The sequence below is a fragment of the Centroberyx affinis genome, unplaced genomic scaffold, assembly GCF_046629955.1.
Source record: "Centroberyx affinis isolate AG114_WGS23_722 - 3 ecotype Tasmania unplaced genomic scaffold, CSIRO-AGI_Caff_v1 ptg003048l_1, whole genome shotgun sequence".
Lineage (NCBI taxonomy): Eukaryota > Metazoa > Chordata > Actinopteri > Beryciformes > Berycidae > Centroberyx > Centroberyx affinis.
Window position 1 is genome coordinate 73,645 of NW_027281137.1, and position 16,095 is coordinate 89,739.

Here is a 16,095-nt window from a genome sequence, read left to right on the forward strand (position 1 = left end):
CATACGCCCATTGTGCTGAAATGGGCCAATTGTAACGGCGCAGAACCACTGAATGAACCAATCACATCCACTTGAACCCGAAAGTGGGCTGACCTGTCCTGCTTGTGATTTGTTTACGCAGCTGAGGTTGACAGTTTCAGTCAGGCCTGGTACTAGTTAGCTACACCAGCTAGCTACAAAAGACGGCAGTGGAGAATAAAGTAAGAAAAAACTTTTCTGAAGTCAGTGTAAATTCTTCGTTAGAGCTCAGATGGTGGGGCTTTTGGCGATAGTCCGTATTCGTGCTGTTGAGCTGACTGGTCTCTGTTCAACAAGTTAAGTAAATTAACCAGCTATTAACTGTTAAGTCACCAAATGAACGTTAGCTAACGTAGGTTATGTGGTTATCCAACACAAAGTTAGCCAGAGGACAGGCAGGATCTCAGCTGTAAAACTTCCACATTAGTTAGCAAGGAAGTGCAGGGTAAAATCTCAAATACAAGTCATTTAATAGCAGATATCGTCGGCACGTAGTTGTTACATAGAGGGCACTACTATCTTGAACGTCTCCGAATGGAGTAGTGTGCCTCTGGCTACAGAGCAAATAATAGGGTTTGCTGCGACATGAATATTCGTCATGGGTTTGTTGTTGTTCTGTTGAGAAATCTCTGGAGTCAGTGCTGGCACGTCTGAATAGGCTCACACCCACAAAGGTTGGTGCAGCAGAAATAGCTGGACTTACAGGCACTGCTGCCTTCATTATTTTTTTCATGTATATCTATGAGTGCCAATAAGCTTTGTTTGTAGCTCTATGATCATCGCAGGCAACTGTGGCACATGCTGGTTTGTGGTTTACAACAGAACAGATGTATCATGCTGTATCATGCTGGGTTTGTTCCCTGAGGATTAGAAATTTGTAGAGTTCTGCCATTGAAGTATTTATTCAGAGTGTAGGATCAGCATTGTATCTAGTTCATGCCTTGCTGTAAGCTCCATGCTTCATCCTTTTCATGTCAAGCAGGTCCTTAAGCTGGTAATGCATTGAGGCGACAATGGAGGCCACTGACCATGCCACAGAGGGAGACCCTCTGAAGAGGGGAGAGGATGGGGTTGAGAGTGGAACAGCACCGTCACCCACAGAGCTCAAGAAGAAGAGCTGTAAGGAAAGCTTGGGTTTTGGCAAAATGTCCCACTGGCGAACTGCAGTCTTCTTTTTCTCCCTGTTCCTCTGCCTCACCATAGTGTTTGCCTTCTCCTTCATCATCCCCTGTCCCGTCAGACCACAGTATCTCAGTGCCTGGAACAGGACTTTCCCCCAAGCAGGTGAGGACAACTCTGTGCTTTGCTCTGCTTGCTAGTGATTTAACTGAGGGACTAACTACTCTCTCCTTCTCCACTACAGCCACCTATGATTTTCTAGCCATCGAAGATGCAAATAAAGACAAGGTGATGGATGTCCTGTTTGTCCTCAAGGACGAGGAAGGCAGTCAGAATAATACATGTGCTAATGCGGGTATGAAAATATAATGTATTGATCCAGAGTTGGATTGCAGACCGAATAATTCGTTGTGTATTAAGGTTGTTGTGTGTAATTCGGGTCCACCATGTGTGTATTCCAGGTCTGCCGTCGCCGTGTGTGTTTGTGTTTGCAGTGGATGGGACAGATGGAGAAACCCTGTGGGAGCGTCCACTGCACCCAGAGTTCCACTGGGCCCAGTGCGGTCTGGAAAGAGAGAGAGAGAGGGACTGGGACTGTCTGCTGTCCCACTCTGATCAGCTTACAGCCATCGACAAATACACTGGTTAGTGACTCCTTCCACCTCGCCCTGTTATGTATTCTGCAAATGATTCCACCACATTTCCATTTCCAAGTGTTTATAATGTTGCAATACATCATTCAAATGTATGTATTCATAACACCAACAATAATAGTGAAACTATTTTCTACATGGCAAGTAATGAATTCAGTTCTTTTCGTCCATCTGTAATTTTTAGATGTGACAACTTCCTCCCTTTCCAGTGAAACATATCACATATATCACCATGCATAAATGCTGCCAGCCTCAGTACAATTTAACAAAGTAATGGGTCTCTAGTGATTTTCAAATCCTGTGGGTGGGGAAGCTTTCACTTTGTGAGAGGCTATTGAGTAGGCACTGTGGTAAAAACACCTCTAATTTGTAAATTACCTCTTCAAAGCAACACAAAGCACTTTTAATGTTTTGTAACTTTTGTTTTTTACATTAAATGAAAAAAACGTGAAAATGTCAGGTTTGGCAATAAGTTACCCCTGAACAGCTTCAACAATGTTTTAGGGCTGCTGGTCCCATCTGAATTATTAACTGTTCACAACACAGTTGTATAAGATGGTACTGAGGGAGTGAACAGTGAGATGTATTTGTTTTTACATTTTCTCAAAACTGTTGGTCCATATCATATGAATTATGAATTTTCAGTGTCTGAGAAGGCTATTTAGAAAATCCCTTAACGTAATAATCATAAACCAAATAACTGGAGCAGAAAGGTGATAATGTAGTGCATGAAGGAGGCTCGTTCTTGTTCTGTTTACAACAGTGAGTCAGCATTAGCATACATATTTAACTGAAAGTAAAGGATAACAACATATTTTAGTAGACACCAAAATATACAATGCTGTGCAGTATCTTAACTGTACGTCTAACTAACTATCAAGTAGAGGTATAGCAGGGATATAAATCATTGTGAACATAAAGGAAATAAGCTATTGCCTACAGCCCTTTTGTGTCATCCTTGAGTATCTAAATTATATACAAAAAGCCCGATTCCAGCAGGACCTGATGCACAAGGCTTTTTAAATTGTCAAATCTACTTAAAGGGTAGATAAAGGCTCCAGGAAAGCTTTCCTGAAATGATTTATGGTGTGCTTTGTGCATGCACCATATTAAATGTATGCCATATTGTTCCAGTAGAGTTGTCCTGCATTTCACAGGCTGCCTTTGTTTCATTTGTTTGTCTTTGACCGTCAAGATAAGGAACTCCAATTGTTTGCTGAAGTTTTACCTACTTTTAAGGTCCCATATTTTAATTTTTTTTTCAGCAATTTAACACAGTTCCCTGTGGCCTTTAAAAACCATTTGTGAAGTGTATAGCAAAATCCTCCCACCTAAATCCAGGCTCTGTTCCAGCTTCAGTGTCTCTATTGTAAAGAACAGGCTGCTTGCTGTAGGCATTGATTTTATGCTAATGAACCACTGCTCTGATTGGCTGCTTCATCGGAGGGTCGGGCTTTTTGGCTCTGATGAGAAAATCTAGAAAATGAGACTCGGTGAGTGGGAGTGGTTACTCACCCTGTCGGTCTGAGTGATGTCACTAAGGCCTCTAAATCAAAATGGCTTGTAGAATCACATGATTCTTAATTAAGGAAACTGTGGCAAAATGGGAGGAATTTCCGATTTCACTTATTCTCGGCCATTAGATACGATGACAAAATGCTTACATGTGGAAGGGCAAGGAAAAAGCAGTTTTGTACAATATGGGACCTTTATGATTAAATAAACTCAGCCAAATTCAGTGTCCTGTTGTGCTGTCTGTGTTTCTATAGGCGTTGTCAGGTGGAAGCAGCCTCATCCCCCTAATTTGCGCAGCACTCTGCCTGTTCTTAGTGTCCCAGATCTGGATGGGGACAGGGTCAGTGATGTGGCTCTAGTGGCATCTGGCACCACACAGGTAAACACCAATGATGTCAATTATTACAGCTACATTTATTTTCTAGTATCTTACAGTGCAAGGATTAAGTTACATTGTAGTGTGACTCTTTCACAGTGTTATCTAGGGCTCTTTGCAAGGCCTCTTTGGAAGTATTCAGTATTTAAGCATTTTAATTCTAGTTCTTTGGTAATAATGAGCTCTAGTAGGGCTAAAATATGCAAATGAAAATCTTTGCCAATGTGATCATTTGTCAGTGTAGCAGCAGAACAGAATTCACCCAATATAAATGTCTCTCGTCATGTCTGCAGACTCAGCTGGTATTTCTGTCGGGGAACACAGGCGTCCAGATCGGTTCTGAGGTGGTTCTTGACTCAGCAGAGACAACTAAACATCTCCTCCATTACACCAACAAAGGTTCTCACTATGTACTGCTTCAGAAAGGTTTGTATCTGACATCAGATCGCAATTGTGTGCTGTAGTTTGTGTTGTGTCTGTAAAAATAGCCAAACATTTCTCCACCCGAAGTTCATTTTCTTTTTACCCTGCACATAAACAAAAAGACAAAAACTTAAAACATTTAACATATATTTATCAACAAGTTAGTTAGCTCAGTTGTAGTTTTTTCACAGTCTTGTTTTTTTTTTAATTTCAGTTTACAATATTTTTAACACCTAGTTTTCATTTTAGTTTTATTTTACAATAATAACCTTGCTTTACACTGTTCCCACAGTAAATAAGTACTTTACCATGGTAACAATTGTGTATCCCCAGTTTGCATTGATTCAGTGTGACATGTTGTGGGTTTGGTTTTCCAGTGTTGATATTGGAGCTGGGAAAAGTATATTGATTTCAAGCTCCAGTACAGCCATTGTGTATCAATATCTGTATACAGTTGATGGCAGTAGTGAGTTATCCTGCATTTCATTCACAGACACTGGCTTGTATGGACTGTCGCTTTGGAAGATTGCTGCCAAGGCTAAAGCAGGGATCGAAGTCGGCCTCAAGAAGGATAAACACTGGGAGAGCAAAGCCAGCGCCACCTCTGACCTCGTACCTATCTATGAGTAAGAAGCAGACAAATACATCAACCTATTAGTTATGACTTAAACTGCAACCAGGTCTGAAACACAGATTTCACTGAATAACTAGTAATCATGGTGGCTTCAGCCAGAGACTTGTGTCAATAATGTTTTTTTTTCTCCTCTGTAGGTCTGACTCAGTGAGACAGGTGCTACCTACAGGGAAAACAGATGAGCCAGCCAACCTGCTGCTGGTGACTGGACAGGAGGTGGTGTTAGTGGATGGAAACAGTTTGCAAATACTGTGGAGATTCAACACCAGCACAGTCCACAGGTATTCTGCCGATTTCTGATGGAGCTCTTTCCCTCCACATGCAAATTAATATTTAAAGGAGCATTAAGTAAGGACTTCTACGAGCGACTAAGGAATTGCAACATCATCACTGGGTCTCTGGCACAGCTTACGGCAGCCTCTAATGGACAGGAATAATCAAGTCATATTTTTTACAATGGAACTAGTAGGCTAGCTAATTAGAGTAAAATGATACTGCTTTGTCATTTGCTTTTTTGGTTTGAGAACGAAATGTGTGCAGCTATGGTCGCTCAATCCTAGGCCTGGCGAAGTAATCATTGAGTCATTGGTATTGATCAACAAACTCATTAAACCCTTGTAGATATATTATGGTCATTTGTGCTATGGGACAGTAAAAGTCTTACTTAATGCACCTCTAACACACAATATCATACTCTGTGATTGTAACCAGGCTCTTTGAGTCAAATACATCTTCTCATCTACGTATCTTCTCATTCATTCAGCGAGCCCTCCTTTGGTCACTTTAACAAAGATGGTACACTTGATGTAGTGATTGAGGAGGATATCGGCAACAACACAAAGAGGGTGAGTCGGGTCACAACTGGACAAACACTACTGTGATACCAAAACTCACTCTGTAATCAGAAATCCTTCCAATAACTAAAAAAACAACCTAATTTCATTGTTTTCTTTGCCCTGCTTCTCTTGTATTGTGATATCGACTTGAATATGCATTTGCCGCTGTGTGTCTTGTATTTAGATAAGGATTCTGGATGGGAAGTCGGGCGGTGTGCTGTGGGAAGTCAACTTGTTGGCCAGTCCCAACTCACCCCGACCCGCCTCAGTCAACACCATCAACTCCTTCTCCGTCTTCATGTTCTGGGGCATGCTGCCCTCAGAGACAAACTCTTCTGTGAGTACACTGCCTGTATGAGAAGATGCATATAACACATTTACGTGTTATTTGGCTTTCAGCATTTTACATCATAATGAGAGATGCTAGAAATGCTGATTTAAATGAATTTTTTATTTCAGATACCAGCTGGTGACCGTCGTTCATACATGCTGCATCCTCACTATTCTGAAGTTCTCCTAGAGTCAACCAATGTCCTGGAACACATCATTACATTTAAAGGTGTTTTTTTGTTCTCTTCTGAATTTCATACGCTCCAAAAAATCCCTAAAACTTTATATTAATTTGGGTAGACAAGAGTGCAACAAGTCAGTGGTGTGAATCACTGTTTAGGGGGATGTCACTTGGGTGAATTAAACTTTCCATCTCTGTGTGTGTGTCCTCCTCTTAGCCACGTTGTTGGAGCGCGGGCGCCATGCTTGTTACATCCTGCTGACAGGCCCATGGGGCGAGGGAGCTAAAGGCACGGTGACCCTCAGCAAGCGAAAGCTGAAGCAGGACGTCCCGACCAGCAGGGTTCTCCGCATCGGCACCGGCACCGGCACCGGTTCAGAATCCAACGACGACATCAAAGAGGCCTTCAACCGACTCCGCTTCAGTGATGAGTGATGGGACCAGTTGTGAAATGTAACCATTTGGCACAGCTGACTGTACAGTTGCTTAACTTGACTTTAACAACCAAAGTGCGCACACTAGCTATCACTACCTTACAATATGCTGACAACCAAACAAATTCCTTAATGTTTAGTGCGCCTAGGTTGACTTGATTTGATGGGATTTTCCCACAAGTCACCATTGGACAAACTAGGCATAAACTGTCCTCAGACCTGATCGGATGCATACTGTCTTTAGGTCAACCTCATCTGCTGTCCGTAAAGCTACTGTTTCCCGACAATCACACCACACAGACTGTTGCTCTCCTGCTGAGAAATCCATCAAGAGGACATGACTTGCTGTATTGTTTCCTAGCACTTTCAAGCATCAATGCAATGCTCTCTTTTCTTACTGTACAGTCTCTCTCAGCTGGATTATGATTGAATCTATGCAACTGATTGTTGCACTATGCTTTAAAAGATGCAAAAGCATGCCAATAGAAAAGGTCATAGTTCCCTATGCATTTACAATAGCCTTAAAGCATGGGTACACAAGAGGGATATGGTTTTCCTTGGGTGGATTTTCTGGTAAACTTGCTTTAATTCTATGAAACTAGAGTAAAACATAGTTGTTGACATACGACAGTTGAAGCCCCACAGATCCCCAAAGTATTCAACTCTGTGCTTGATGTAAATATTTTTTGTAAAGGATCCTGCTTCCAAAGGTGTTGACAAGGTAGTCTTGTAGTCAAGGTACTGTAGATGACAATCGTGTGACATTTGTGTCCATTAGGGGGTATTTCCTTAATCCATGATGCTGTAACTAGTGACGCCTTTAACGCACACAGACAGAACTGCAGACTTCCTTTGAGGTGTTCAACACTGAGTTTCAAAGTTTCAAGAAAATACTGGGCTATTCCTGCAGGTCTACGGTAAAGGAGGTTTGCTGTTCTTTTCCCCAATTCTTGAACATTTATGCCTTTTAAAGTTAGTGGTGATGAGGTTTTTTATTTTTTTCCATACATTAATATATTGAACCTGTGGAACAAGCCCTCATTGGAGCCGTCTTCTTTTTCTGATTTGACTTGACATCTGTTTGAATTTGAGCAATATTAAACTATTTTAGAATAACTAGTTTCATTTAATTCCATTGATTATGGGAGCAAATACACCAAATGTATAAAATAGTAGGGACATCTTCCTGATATTGAATTGCAGAATCCACATATCATATAAAAAATCCTTGTAACTCCTCCGGTTCTCTTAATCTACATCTCCCTCTTTGTGATTGGTAGAGTTTTAATAAGGGAAAGTGTGAAAATTTTGTAGATTCAGTACACATGCTTATGACAAATGAGTGGACTTTAAGTCAATCACACAGGGTGTTAATTAATTAATTAATTTATGGTGACCTCTTGCTGCCTTGTTGTGTTATAGTATCTATACTCACTAAATGCACATGTGTATAATATATCGGGCTACGTCCTGCTGGCATGCGCAGAGAGTCTCGCGCTTATGCTGAGTACTGGCCCTCGGTCACGTACCTCATGGTTCACGGTTCAGTTTACTCACCGCATGTCAGCAGCCGCGGGGCGTGATCCGCTCACCGTGACGCGCAACGGCTGATAGGGCTTGACACGCTGTACCTACTCCTATAGGAAATAATTTCGAGAATGGAAGTAATCGGATCCTATAGACCCCGTCCCGAACCTGATGTTTTAGGAAGACCGTATACGGCATGGACGAGCAATAAGGCTGGAGGCGTTCATGTTTCTAGGGAGGGGAGAGGAGCAGCGGGCGCAAAAATGTGCGACAAACGGGACGCTCAGTGTGTTTTTTTTTTTAGGTTTATGGAGAAAATAACTGGACGGACGCATATTTGCCTTGGATGTACAAACAGGCTGAGCGATTATTAGGAAAGTGAGATTGTGGCATTAATGTAGAGCAATGCAGTCCGTGGCCAGAATACCTTTACTCCATGTGACTATGTTCAGACAGGTTTTTATTTTATTTTTTTTTAAGTCAGAATGCAGCTTTTGTACTCAAATAGAACGACTACCCATGATGTTCCCCATTCAATCTCAGTTTAAGAGAGCACAATATATCCAACCAACCAGATTAGTGTGGATTGTGCTCTTCTACCCCCCCTCTATAAACCTGGCAGGACCCCGCAGTCTCCATGATGCGCGCCTATTTTCTCTTGCGCTTCCAAATGACCCGCAGCTGCTGTTCCTAGAGAGAGTGAGTGAGTTCCTGGCTTAGGTTAGACAAGGTGAGAATTTGCCCTGTTTTTACTTGGAATTTCCTCAGTTGAATGCAGATATGTAATCTAAGAAAAATACGTGCTAGAGCTTTTGAATGATGTATGTAAATCCCCAAAATCTCCTGGGATACCTTTCATATTGCGTATGAAATTGTTGGCTACGGGCTGTTAATGATTAACAGAAATACTGGAGGGCAGAATACTTCCGCCTTGAATATAAAAGTGCATTGCTGTGTGCGAAACATGACATTAAACATTTCAAAACACTCCCAAACTCTTGTGGTATTTCCAAAGCATCACGCTGGTTTCTGTATCCTCCCCCCATCACTCATCCTTAAATTAAACCTGTGAGAATATCTGGCAGTCATTCCAATGTGACCTGCAGCCGCCATACTGAGATGACGGGACCGCACGCACTGATACTACAATATCTTCAGACCGGGGCGCGCGGGGCGCACACTGCTTATCTGAGGAACGCGACACTTTCACCGCCCGGTGTAAAAGTCACTTTGAGTCAGACAGGACCTGCTGCAAAGGTAACACTTAGCCTAATGCATTTATTTTCCTATTTGCTTTAATACAGCATCACTGTTATTTAAAGGCTAAGCAGCATTATGAAACAATACTTCTCCAAATAAGGCTCGACTCGGATGAAAATTAGCCTACTTAATTTCACTAGCGCATATAGAATTTTTAATTATTCCAATAAGCTATATTTCACTTTGTAATGTTAATAATTTATCACATTGTTGAAATAAAATAGGCTAGGAGGCGAATATTTGTAAGAATAAGAAACATTAACTAAGCTATGTAAGGAGGAAATGCTCTTAAAGGTCTGGTGACAACAGGCTATTGATATTCAATACCGAATAAAAAACTGAAACTGATAAAAAATAATATGAAAATTGAAAACGATCAGTCGCTTATTTTTGCATCCAGACTGGTGTTATTCTGTGGAATAAGCTTTGTTGAATAGGGGTAAAAAAAAAAAACCCAAAAAAACAAAAAACGCATGCCCTACATTTCTAGAAACATCTCCAAAGTGCCGCATTCTCCCAGCACCCCTAAACACCCTAAAATAATCCTCCTCTAAGCCTCTCGCCCGTGCTCATTTTCAGACATTTGCTATTGCTATAACGGTAAAGTCAGTCCTGACACCTGCATATAGGTCATCTATAGGCACATGGAGCTAAGTGAAGTTATGTCGGTCTGTATGGTAAACATGCATTTGACACATTATGGTTCTGTTGAATTAAATCTCCTGGTAATTGCCGCTTCAGTTTGTGTCTGGGTGACAGAAACCTTCTACTGAGCAATTTTTCATTGAATAACCGTTTATAAAACGTCGAAATTGTTACAGACGTCCAGGCTAAAAGTGAAAGTAGACGTCTGCGTCTTAGACTATCTTCTGGAGTATATGACAAAAATAAGGCACTATCTTGTACACATGGACTTATTTGGTGCATATATTTGATATTTACAGCTGTTTATGCATTGTTTAATGTATTTACTACTTGTCTAAAACTGGGCTCTACATTGCCAAGAAGGTCATGGGCTATATGAGAGATAAAGCACAGACATGACGTTGAAATCACGTGTAGAGCCCAGTGGGATCTCTTTTTTTTCTTGCATCCCATCCCATCGTCATCTAATGATATTCTGTTGACAGAAGTGAAAATGGCTGAAGACATTAAAGCCAAACTGGAGAAGTACCGCACTGCTCCCTTTGACGCCAGATTCCCCAACCAGAACCAGACCAGGAACTGCTGGTCCAATTACCTGGGTAAGACTGCGCGTCAAGGTCAAGGCATTCAGCTGGTTCCCTTCATGTGATATTCTCATATTTGGAAATGAAGAGAGAAAAGTTAAAAACCATAAAGAGATGCTGTGTTTACTAGATATGAATAATAATCTAAAATATGCAGGTCAGGTGAATTAAAGACTCTATTTTTTTTAATTAACCTTTATTTAACTAGGCAGGTGGGTGTGTTAGTGTGCACTATGGTATATGATAGTAGGCTATATGATGTATTTGCAGTGTGTATATGATGTAGTATGGTACTTAGTGATGTATGTATTTTAGGGCTGCAACTAATGATTATTGTCATTATCGATTAATCAATCAATTTTTTTTACGATTAATCAGTTAGTCTATAAAATGTTAAAAATAATGACAAATGCCCATCACAAGTTACCACAGCTCAAAGTCTTAAAACTGCTGACTTAGTCTGACCAGCAGCCAAAAAAAAGACACCCAAAGTCATTTTATAATGATATGAAACAGAGAAAAGCAGCAAATCTCAGTATTTGTGAGGCTGCAACCAGCAAATGTTTGGTATTTTTACTTAACTAAAATGATTACTCAATTATCAAAATTATGATCGATCAAATTTTCTAGTAATCGACTAATTGATTGATATAATAGCACGTAAAGCCCTTTGAGACATGCTTATGATAAAGTGCTATATAAATAAACATGACTAGACTATATAATCAAATAATATTAACTAGATATTATTATGCCATAATGCTTCAAGCCAGGGAAAACTTGTTGCAGTTTATAAATCTGTCAGCTCTCCTAAGATCTTTGAAGGTGTTGACCTCTGACCCCTGAGCTGGATATAATCCAATCTGAGGAGATTTCTTAAGAAGTGACAAGACCCTTCCGCTTGACTCATGGACGGAGGTCATGGACTGTTTTCATATCCATTGTTGTTGCTCTATTTTCAGACTATCACCGCTGCCAAAAAGCCCTGGACGCCAAGGGAGTGGACACCGCCCCCTGCGACTGGTACAAGAGGGTCTACAAGTCACTCTGCCCCATGTCCTGGGTAAATATGTTACGCTTCTGAACTTTGCATTGTTTTCCAAAAAGACAGAGACAGTCACTTTAATAGTAAAATGTAAATGTGGGCTGAGTTTGTTCAGCTGAGGTCAAAACAACCTTATCGGTCCAAACATTCCTGAGTCTTCCTGAGAATCAAAACAACATCGAGAGTTTCATTCCAAAATGAGAGATTCCCCTTTGGAATAAATGAATGCTCTCTCTGACCAAAGGATTGTTGGCATGAAAGTAATAAAGCCTAATATGGGTTATTTTGAAGCTCTGAGTCATTTTAAGATGCGTGCTCATACAATAGTTTATTATTAACAATAAAATCATCCATGTTTTTGAAATATTTACTGCTGAGTTTCGGGTAACGTTTTGATTTCCAAAACAGATATACACTGTTTCCTTCATATCCTTTATATATCAGTGGGCATTGCATGATGTGTGGTCTGTTCCACAATACAGGCTCTTAAAAAGGGTATAATAGGGCGTCACCTGTTTCTCATTACCATAAATACAAGGTTCAGTGGGGAAGATTCAATTAAAGAGTTTCATTCCACATTGGGACAATCCCCCTTCTCTTAAAGATGATTGCTGGTATAAAAGCATATTTTATTGTCTATTGAAGTTATTAGCCAACCAAAGATCTTTTCTTCCAAAATACTAACACTGTTGAGGATATTGACATATTGGCAAATGAATTTCATAATAGATATATAGCGTTTTTTAATTAAATTCTTCAATTGCATGTCAATAAGTTTCCTTAAGGACAAGATACAATAACTTAATTTTTCCCTTCAAAGCTTTTTTTTGACACTTTCTGAGCCTTTAGGAATTACATTTTAGTGACCTATATTAAATAATTCTTAAAGTGACAGTGTCTCTTTAAGCAAATCAGCTGGAATAAACCAAACAAATATGAACATTCAAGAAAATAGCTAACAGTGACTAATAATATTCGGATTTCAAAATGTTTTCCTCTGCATTTCTGCCCCTCAGGTCCAGAAATGGGACGACCAGAGAGAGGAGGGGACCTTCCCAGGAAAAATCTAACACTGCCGTCTCCAAAGCTGTTGGTCTCCAAAGACTTGATCTCTACTGCTAAATGTTTGTATAAGTGGTCGGAGCAGGAAGCTCCTCCACTACCTTTCCTCTACTGCTGCTCTGGAATCAGAGCACAAAGCAGCTGAATCATCATTCCTTTAAAAAGACTAGAATTGTACTGCAGATTCTGCATTAAAATGTCTCAGGCAAAGTTTATGGAGATCAAGCATCCCTTGTCTTTTTCTCTCAACATTGGGTAGTTGAGCTGGATAAAGTTTATGCATTTATATTATGAGGAGATCATTTCTGTTGGTATCATTCGAAATATATCTCAACTGAGGACATAAAACCTCAAGTCTGAACATACAGGCCTAAAGCACCGGGCTTACAGTTAAAAAAATGACTAGAAATGTAAACCAACAAGTAAGAGTTCATCTTTTTCAGAAACTTTCTTTTATTTATTCAAATATACCTACATCAAATATACACATATTTAAACAAGATTAGAAAAATAATTAAATATTTTAAACACAGAATGTCAAACGTACAATAATAGCCACCACCACACGGAGCGGGACTGAGATACGGAGTAATGACTATTGTTGCTGTCAGACATATTGAAATTAAATACATAAAACTGCATTTCATATACAATTAGATTCCTCCTGTCATATGCAAGGACTTAAAGAGTATGAAATAGGTTATATTGTGGCTCAATGAAGCAGTAAATCTTCTCAAAACACAAATGTCTAACATTTTTAGTTGGTAACCTCAGCCGATGCTGAGGAGACTGTCCCATGCAACAAAATAATACAGAATATAGCTTGTACAACACCAACTACTAAGTATTATAGTGAAGGTAGAACCAGATTTCATCCCTTTTTAAAGATAATTCTCCATTTGAGGTATGTCAACAGTGTTTGCATATTAGAAGTTGCCTGTTAGCTACTCAAAATCCAAACAAAACTGGTAAATTTATCCTTTCGATTTCCATCCAAATTATTGAAACTGCTTTACAGCTTCAAGAAATGTTTGTCTCCAAAAATCAATCCTCTATAGCAACTTCAATAAAGGTCACTTGGATAGCAAACAAGTCTTTCTACCTGATGCTGAGAAGAAAAAGTTGTACTTGGAAAAAATATTTTGATACCTAATTTAGGAGTGCCAAATATACACCCGAAAGGAAGTGTAGAGTCTGTGAATAGCCAATGTAGCCTAGTACAGCTGTAGTCTTTATTTTAGTCAAGCTAAAATGTACAAAAATCTGCCTATTGTACTTTATACAACTACATGGGTAACACTTTAGCCATTAATATAAATCCTCCAAAAGGTGAAAACCTCTTTGGAACCACTTGCTCCAAATAAAACCATTAGGCTTTGTAATATACAGTATTAGCCAACAGATATAAATTATTGATAGATATAAATTAGTGTCTGGCACTGTCTGCATAGCATTCTGATTGGTTGGTGCACACTGCCGGGTGTGTCAGTCAGTTTTCATAGCCATTAGGCTAGGGGCTATCATAAATCGGCTAGGCTCATACGTGGATAAAACTCATCAATAAATGTAGCATCGACTACATCTCGACGAGAGAGTGTACTCGTGTGGCCCTGGAGCTTATCTGTCAGAATCTACGCGCCACAAGCAGCATTTAAGTACGCAGCACAAAAGTCACAAGTAGCAGCCACAGATATAGTGATTAGAACTAGGCACGATAATAGGGCTGATAGACTGCAGCCTCACAGGTTTACCCTGGCACTGTGGGAGGGAGGACAGGGGCTACGATACGGGTTCTGGATAATATATCTGTGGGTGGGTCTACACCGTGAGGGACAGGGGAGCGATCCAACCAGAAAGTGGAATCCTGTGGGTGTGTGCAGACCCACTGTGTTCTGTGCAAGCTCTGTCCTCTTCGGGGGGGACCTCGTCACCCAAAAGCATTTCACCGCCAGGGTGCAATTCTGAACCATGGCAAGTGGCTGTTGGAGCGTTTTCGGATTGTTTTTGTAAGGGAGGCTCAAGGCTCAGAGGTCACCCACCACAAAGTGGGCTGAAACAAGTCAAAGCTCCGCCCCTACAGTTCTGCTCCCTTTGTACAAACAGTGTGACTTGCATCCATGTCTGTCTGCTCATCAGTCAGTCAGTACCTCCTCTTTCCATGCTTCCCAGTGTCAGTCATGCAGGTTTTAGGCCGAAGAGCTGCAGTGAGGGAGAATAAACAAGCTTTTAGTTAATGAATGAACATTAGACTCAGACTGTTTTATTGATTGACGCATTACACTTTTAAAACTAATAAGTCATAAAAAAGCACTCTGAGCATCCATCCAGGACAAATTGTTTAGCTCACCTGGATCTGCTGTCTGCTTCTTCTTGTTGTGATGGACTATCTGATTCTCATTGGTCATCTTCACATCCTGGTCCTCCACATAATTGCTGCAACACAACAAGGAAGGGAAGACACAGCAGTTACACTTTAGTAAATCTGCTGCCACACCTATCTAGCCACGCCTATGGAAAGTTGGAACAGGGAACGACACAAAATGGAGGGCTGATTGACAACAAAGCTTGAAGCCAGCAGGTCCAGGCCTTGAGACCAAAGATGGAGCTAGAGAGATAAAGAAGGAGGAAGGAAGGGAGGGAGGAGAGATTGGGGGAGCCAAGCTGTGGGGTGAGGGTGTGGGATGGCTGGGGGACATTCGGAGGCATTGGAGGAATCTTCAATACAGGGATCGACCACAAGGGGGTGCTGACACAGGGCTTTCAGGGCTCTTACTCACTGTTGGTGGTGTCTGCTGCCACGGGGGCTGGAGTGGAGAAGAGCACAGCTCCGTTCAAAACAACTCTCTATTTGGGGTGATGGGGTTTATCAAACCCACTATATCAATCAACCACTGTCTCCAAATAGGATTGAGATACTTCCAGTGAGAAAAAAATAAACTCTTGAGCTGTATGCACAATGTCCAAGACTCTCTAAATCCAGTAAGGATTTAGAGGATTCACCAGAGGTTCAGCCTATCATGGGTCTACAATGTGTACCAAAAATGTAAGACAACATGCGTGACAAGATATAGAAAGGATGCAGGGCCAATGAGCAATCAGTATTTTTTTTTTGCAACAGGCAAAACGTGTGCAACCAGTCAGCCATGTAACCAGGCAGCCAATCATGTGTCTATGTCTGAATCAAGCCTCATGTGTCCTGAAATGCCCGGGTACCTGATGACGGTGTTCCTCTCACGGTGGGCGATGTAGGCGTTGTCAGTGAAGAGGATGGTGTGGTACGGCACCACCGGGTCACAGGTCGGCAGAATGCCTCGTGCCACATGGCTGACACTGTCCAAGATGCCGTTATACACCAGGAGGTCGTCCACGAGCAGCTACACACACACACACACACACACACACACACACACACACAGAAACAAGGATTTGCATGCCTGACGTCCAAATGTAAAA

General features: G+C 40.9%; 3 protein-coding genes across 5 annotated transcripts; 2 read left to right on the forward strand and 1 right to left on the reverse strand.

Moving 5' to 3' along the window:
- The first annotated feature begins 119 nt into the window (after positions 1 to 119).
- Positions 120 to 9,014, forward strand: LOC139659233 (protein FAM234A-like). 3 transcript variants are annotated; one of them, XM_071537448.1, is made up of 12 exons: positions 120 to 200; positions 998 to 1,302; positions 1,382 to 1,492; positions 1,599 to 1,781; positions 3,560 to 3,684; positions 3,975 to 4,107; positions 4,598 to 4,730; positions 4,876 to 5,019; positions 5,502 to 5,583; positions 5,759 to 5,911; positions 6,034 to 6,133; positions 6,303 to 9,014. In XM_071537448.1, the coding sequence occupies exons 2-12, from the start codon at positions 1,032 to 1,034 to the stop codon at positions 6,518 to 6,520; spliced, it is 1,653 nt and encodes a 550-aa protein (XP_071393549.1). In that variant the 5' UTR covers positions 120 to 200; positions 998 to 1,031; the 3' UTR covers positions 6,521 to 9,014. The 3 variants fall into 3 exon arrangements, with proteins under 3 accessions (XP_071393549.1, XP_071393550.1, XP_071393551.1); XM_071537449.1 differs by having other exon boundaries at positions 140 to 200; positions 1,001 to 1,302; XM_071537450.1 differs by lacking the exon at positions 120 to 200 and adding an exon at positions 654 to 692 and having other exon boundaries at positions 1,001 to 1,302.
- A 181-nt stretch (positions 9,015 to 9,195) lies between these two features.
- LOC139659235 (cytochrome c oxidase subunit 6B1-like) lies at positions 9,196 to 12,855 on the forward strand. The gene is made up of 4 exons (XM_071537451.1): positions 9,196 to 9,303; positions 10,437 to 10,550; positions 11,498 to 11,598; positions 12,597 to 12,855. The coding sequence occupies exons 2-4, from the start codon at positions 10,445 to 10,447 to the stop codon at positions 12,648 to 12,650; spliced, it is 261 nt and encodes an 86-aa protein (XP_071393552.1). The 5' UTR covers positions 9,196 to 9,303; positions 10,437 to 10,444; the 3' UTR covers positions 12,651 to 12,855.
- Positions 12,856 to 13,116: 261 nt separating this feature from the next.
- LOC139659228 (katanin-interacting protein-like) lies at positions 13,117 to 16,016 on the reverse strand (the record flags this gene model as incomplete). Its single annotated transcript, XM_071537441.1, has 3 exons — positions 13,117 to 14,841; positions 14,990 to 15,075; positions 15,856 to 16,016. Coding segments are annotated over 3 exons (306 nt in total), but the record flags the coding sequence as incomplete, so codon positions are not given.
- Positions 16,017 to 16,095: the final 79 nt, after the last annotated feature.

Bases quoted from the DNA above. Each gene is read 5' to 3' on its own strand.
- LOC139659233 (XM_071537448.1), top strand. From the start codon at position 1,032: ATGGAGGCCACTGACCATGCCACAGAGGGAGACCCTCTGAAGAGGGGA. The intron at 4,731-4,875 runs GTAAGAAGCAGA...TCTCCTCTGTAG, and splicing joins GACCTCGTACCTATCTATGA to GTCTGACTCAGTGAGACAGG. The intron at 6,134-6,302 runs GTGTTTTTTTGT...TCCTCCTCTTAG, and splicing joins ACACATCATTACATTTAAAG to CCACGTTGTTGGAGCGCGGG.
- LOC139659235 (XM_071537451.1), top strand. From the start codon at position 10,445: ATGGCTGAAGACATTAAAGCCAAACTGGAGAAGTACCGCACTGCTCCC. The intron at 10,551-11,497 runs GTAAGACTGCGC...CTCTATTTTCAG, and splicing joins CTGCTGGTCCAATTACCTGG to ACTATCACCGCTGCCAAAAA. The intron at 11,599-12,596 runs GTAAATATGTTA...TCTGCCCCTCAG, and splicing joins CACTCTGCCCCATGTCCTGG to GTCCAGAAATGGGACGACCA.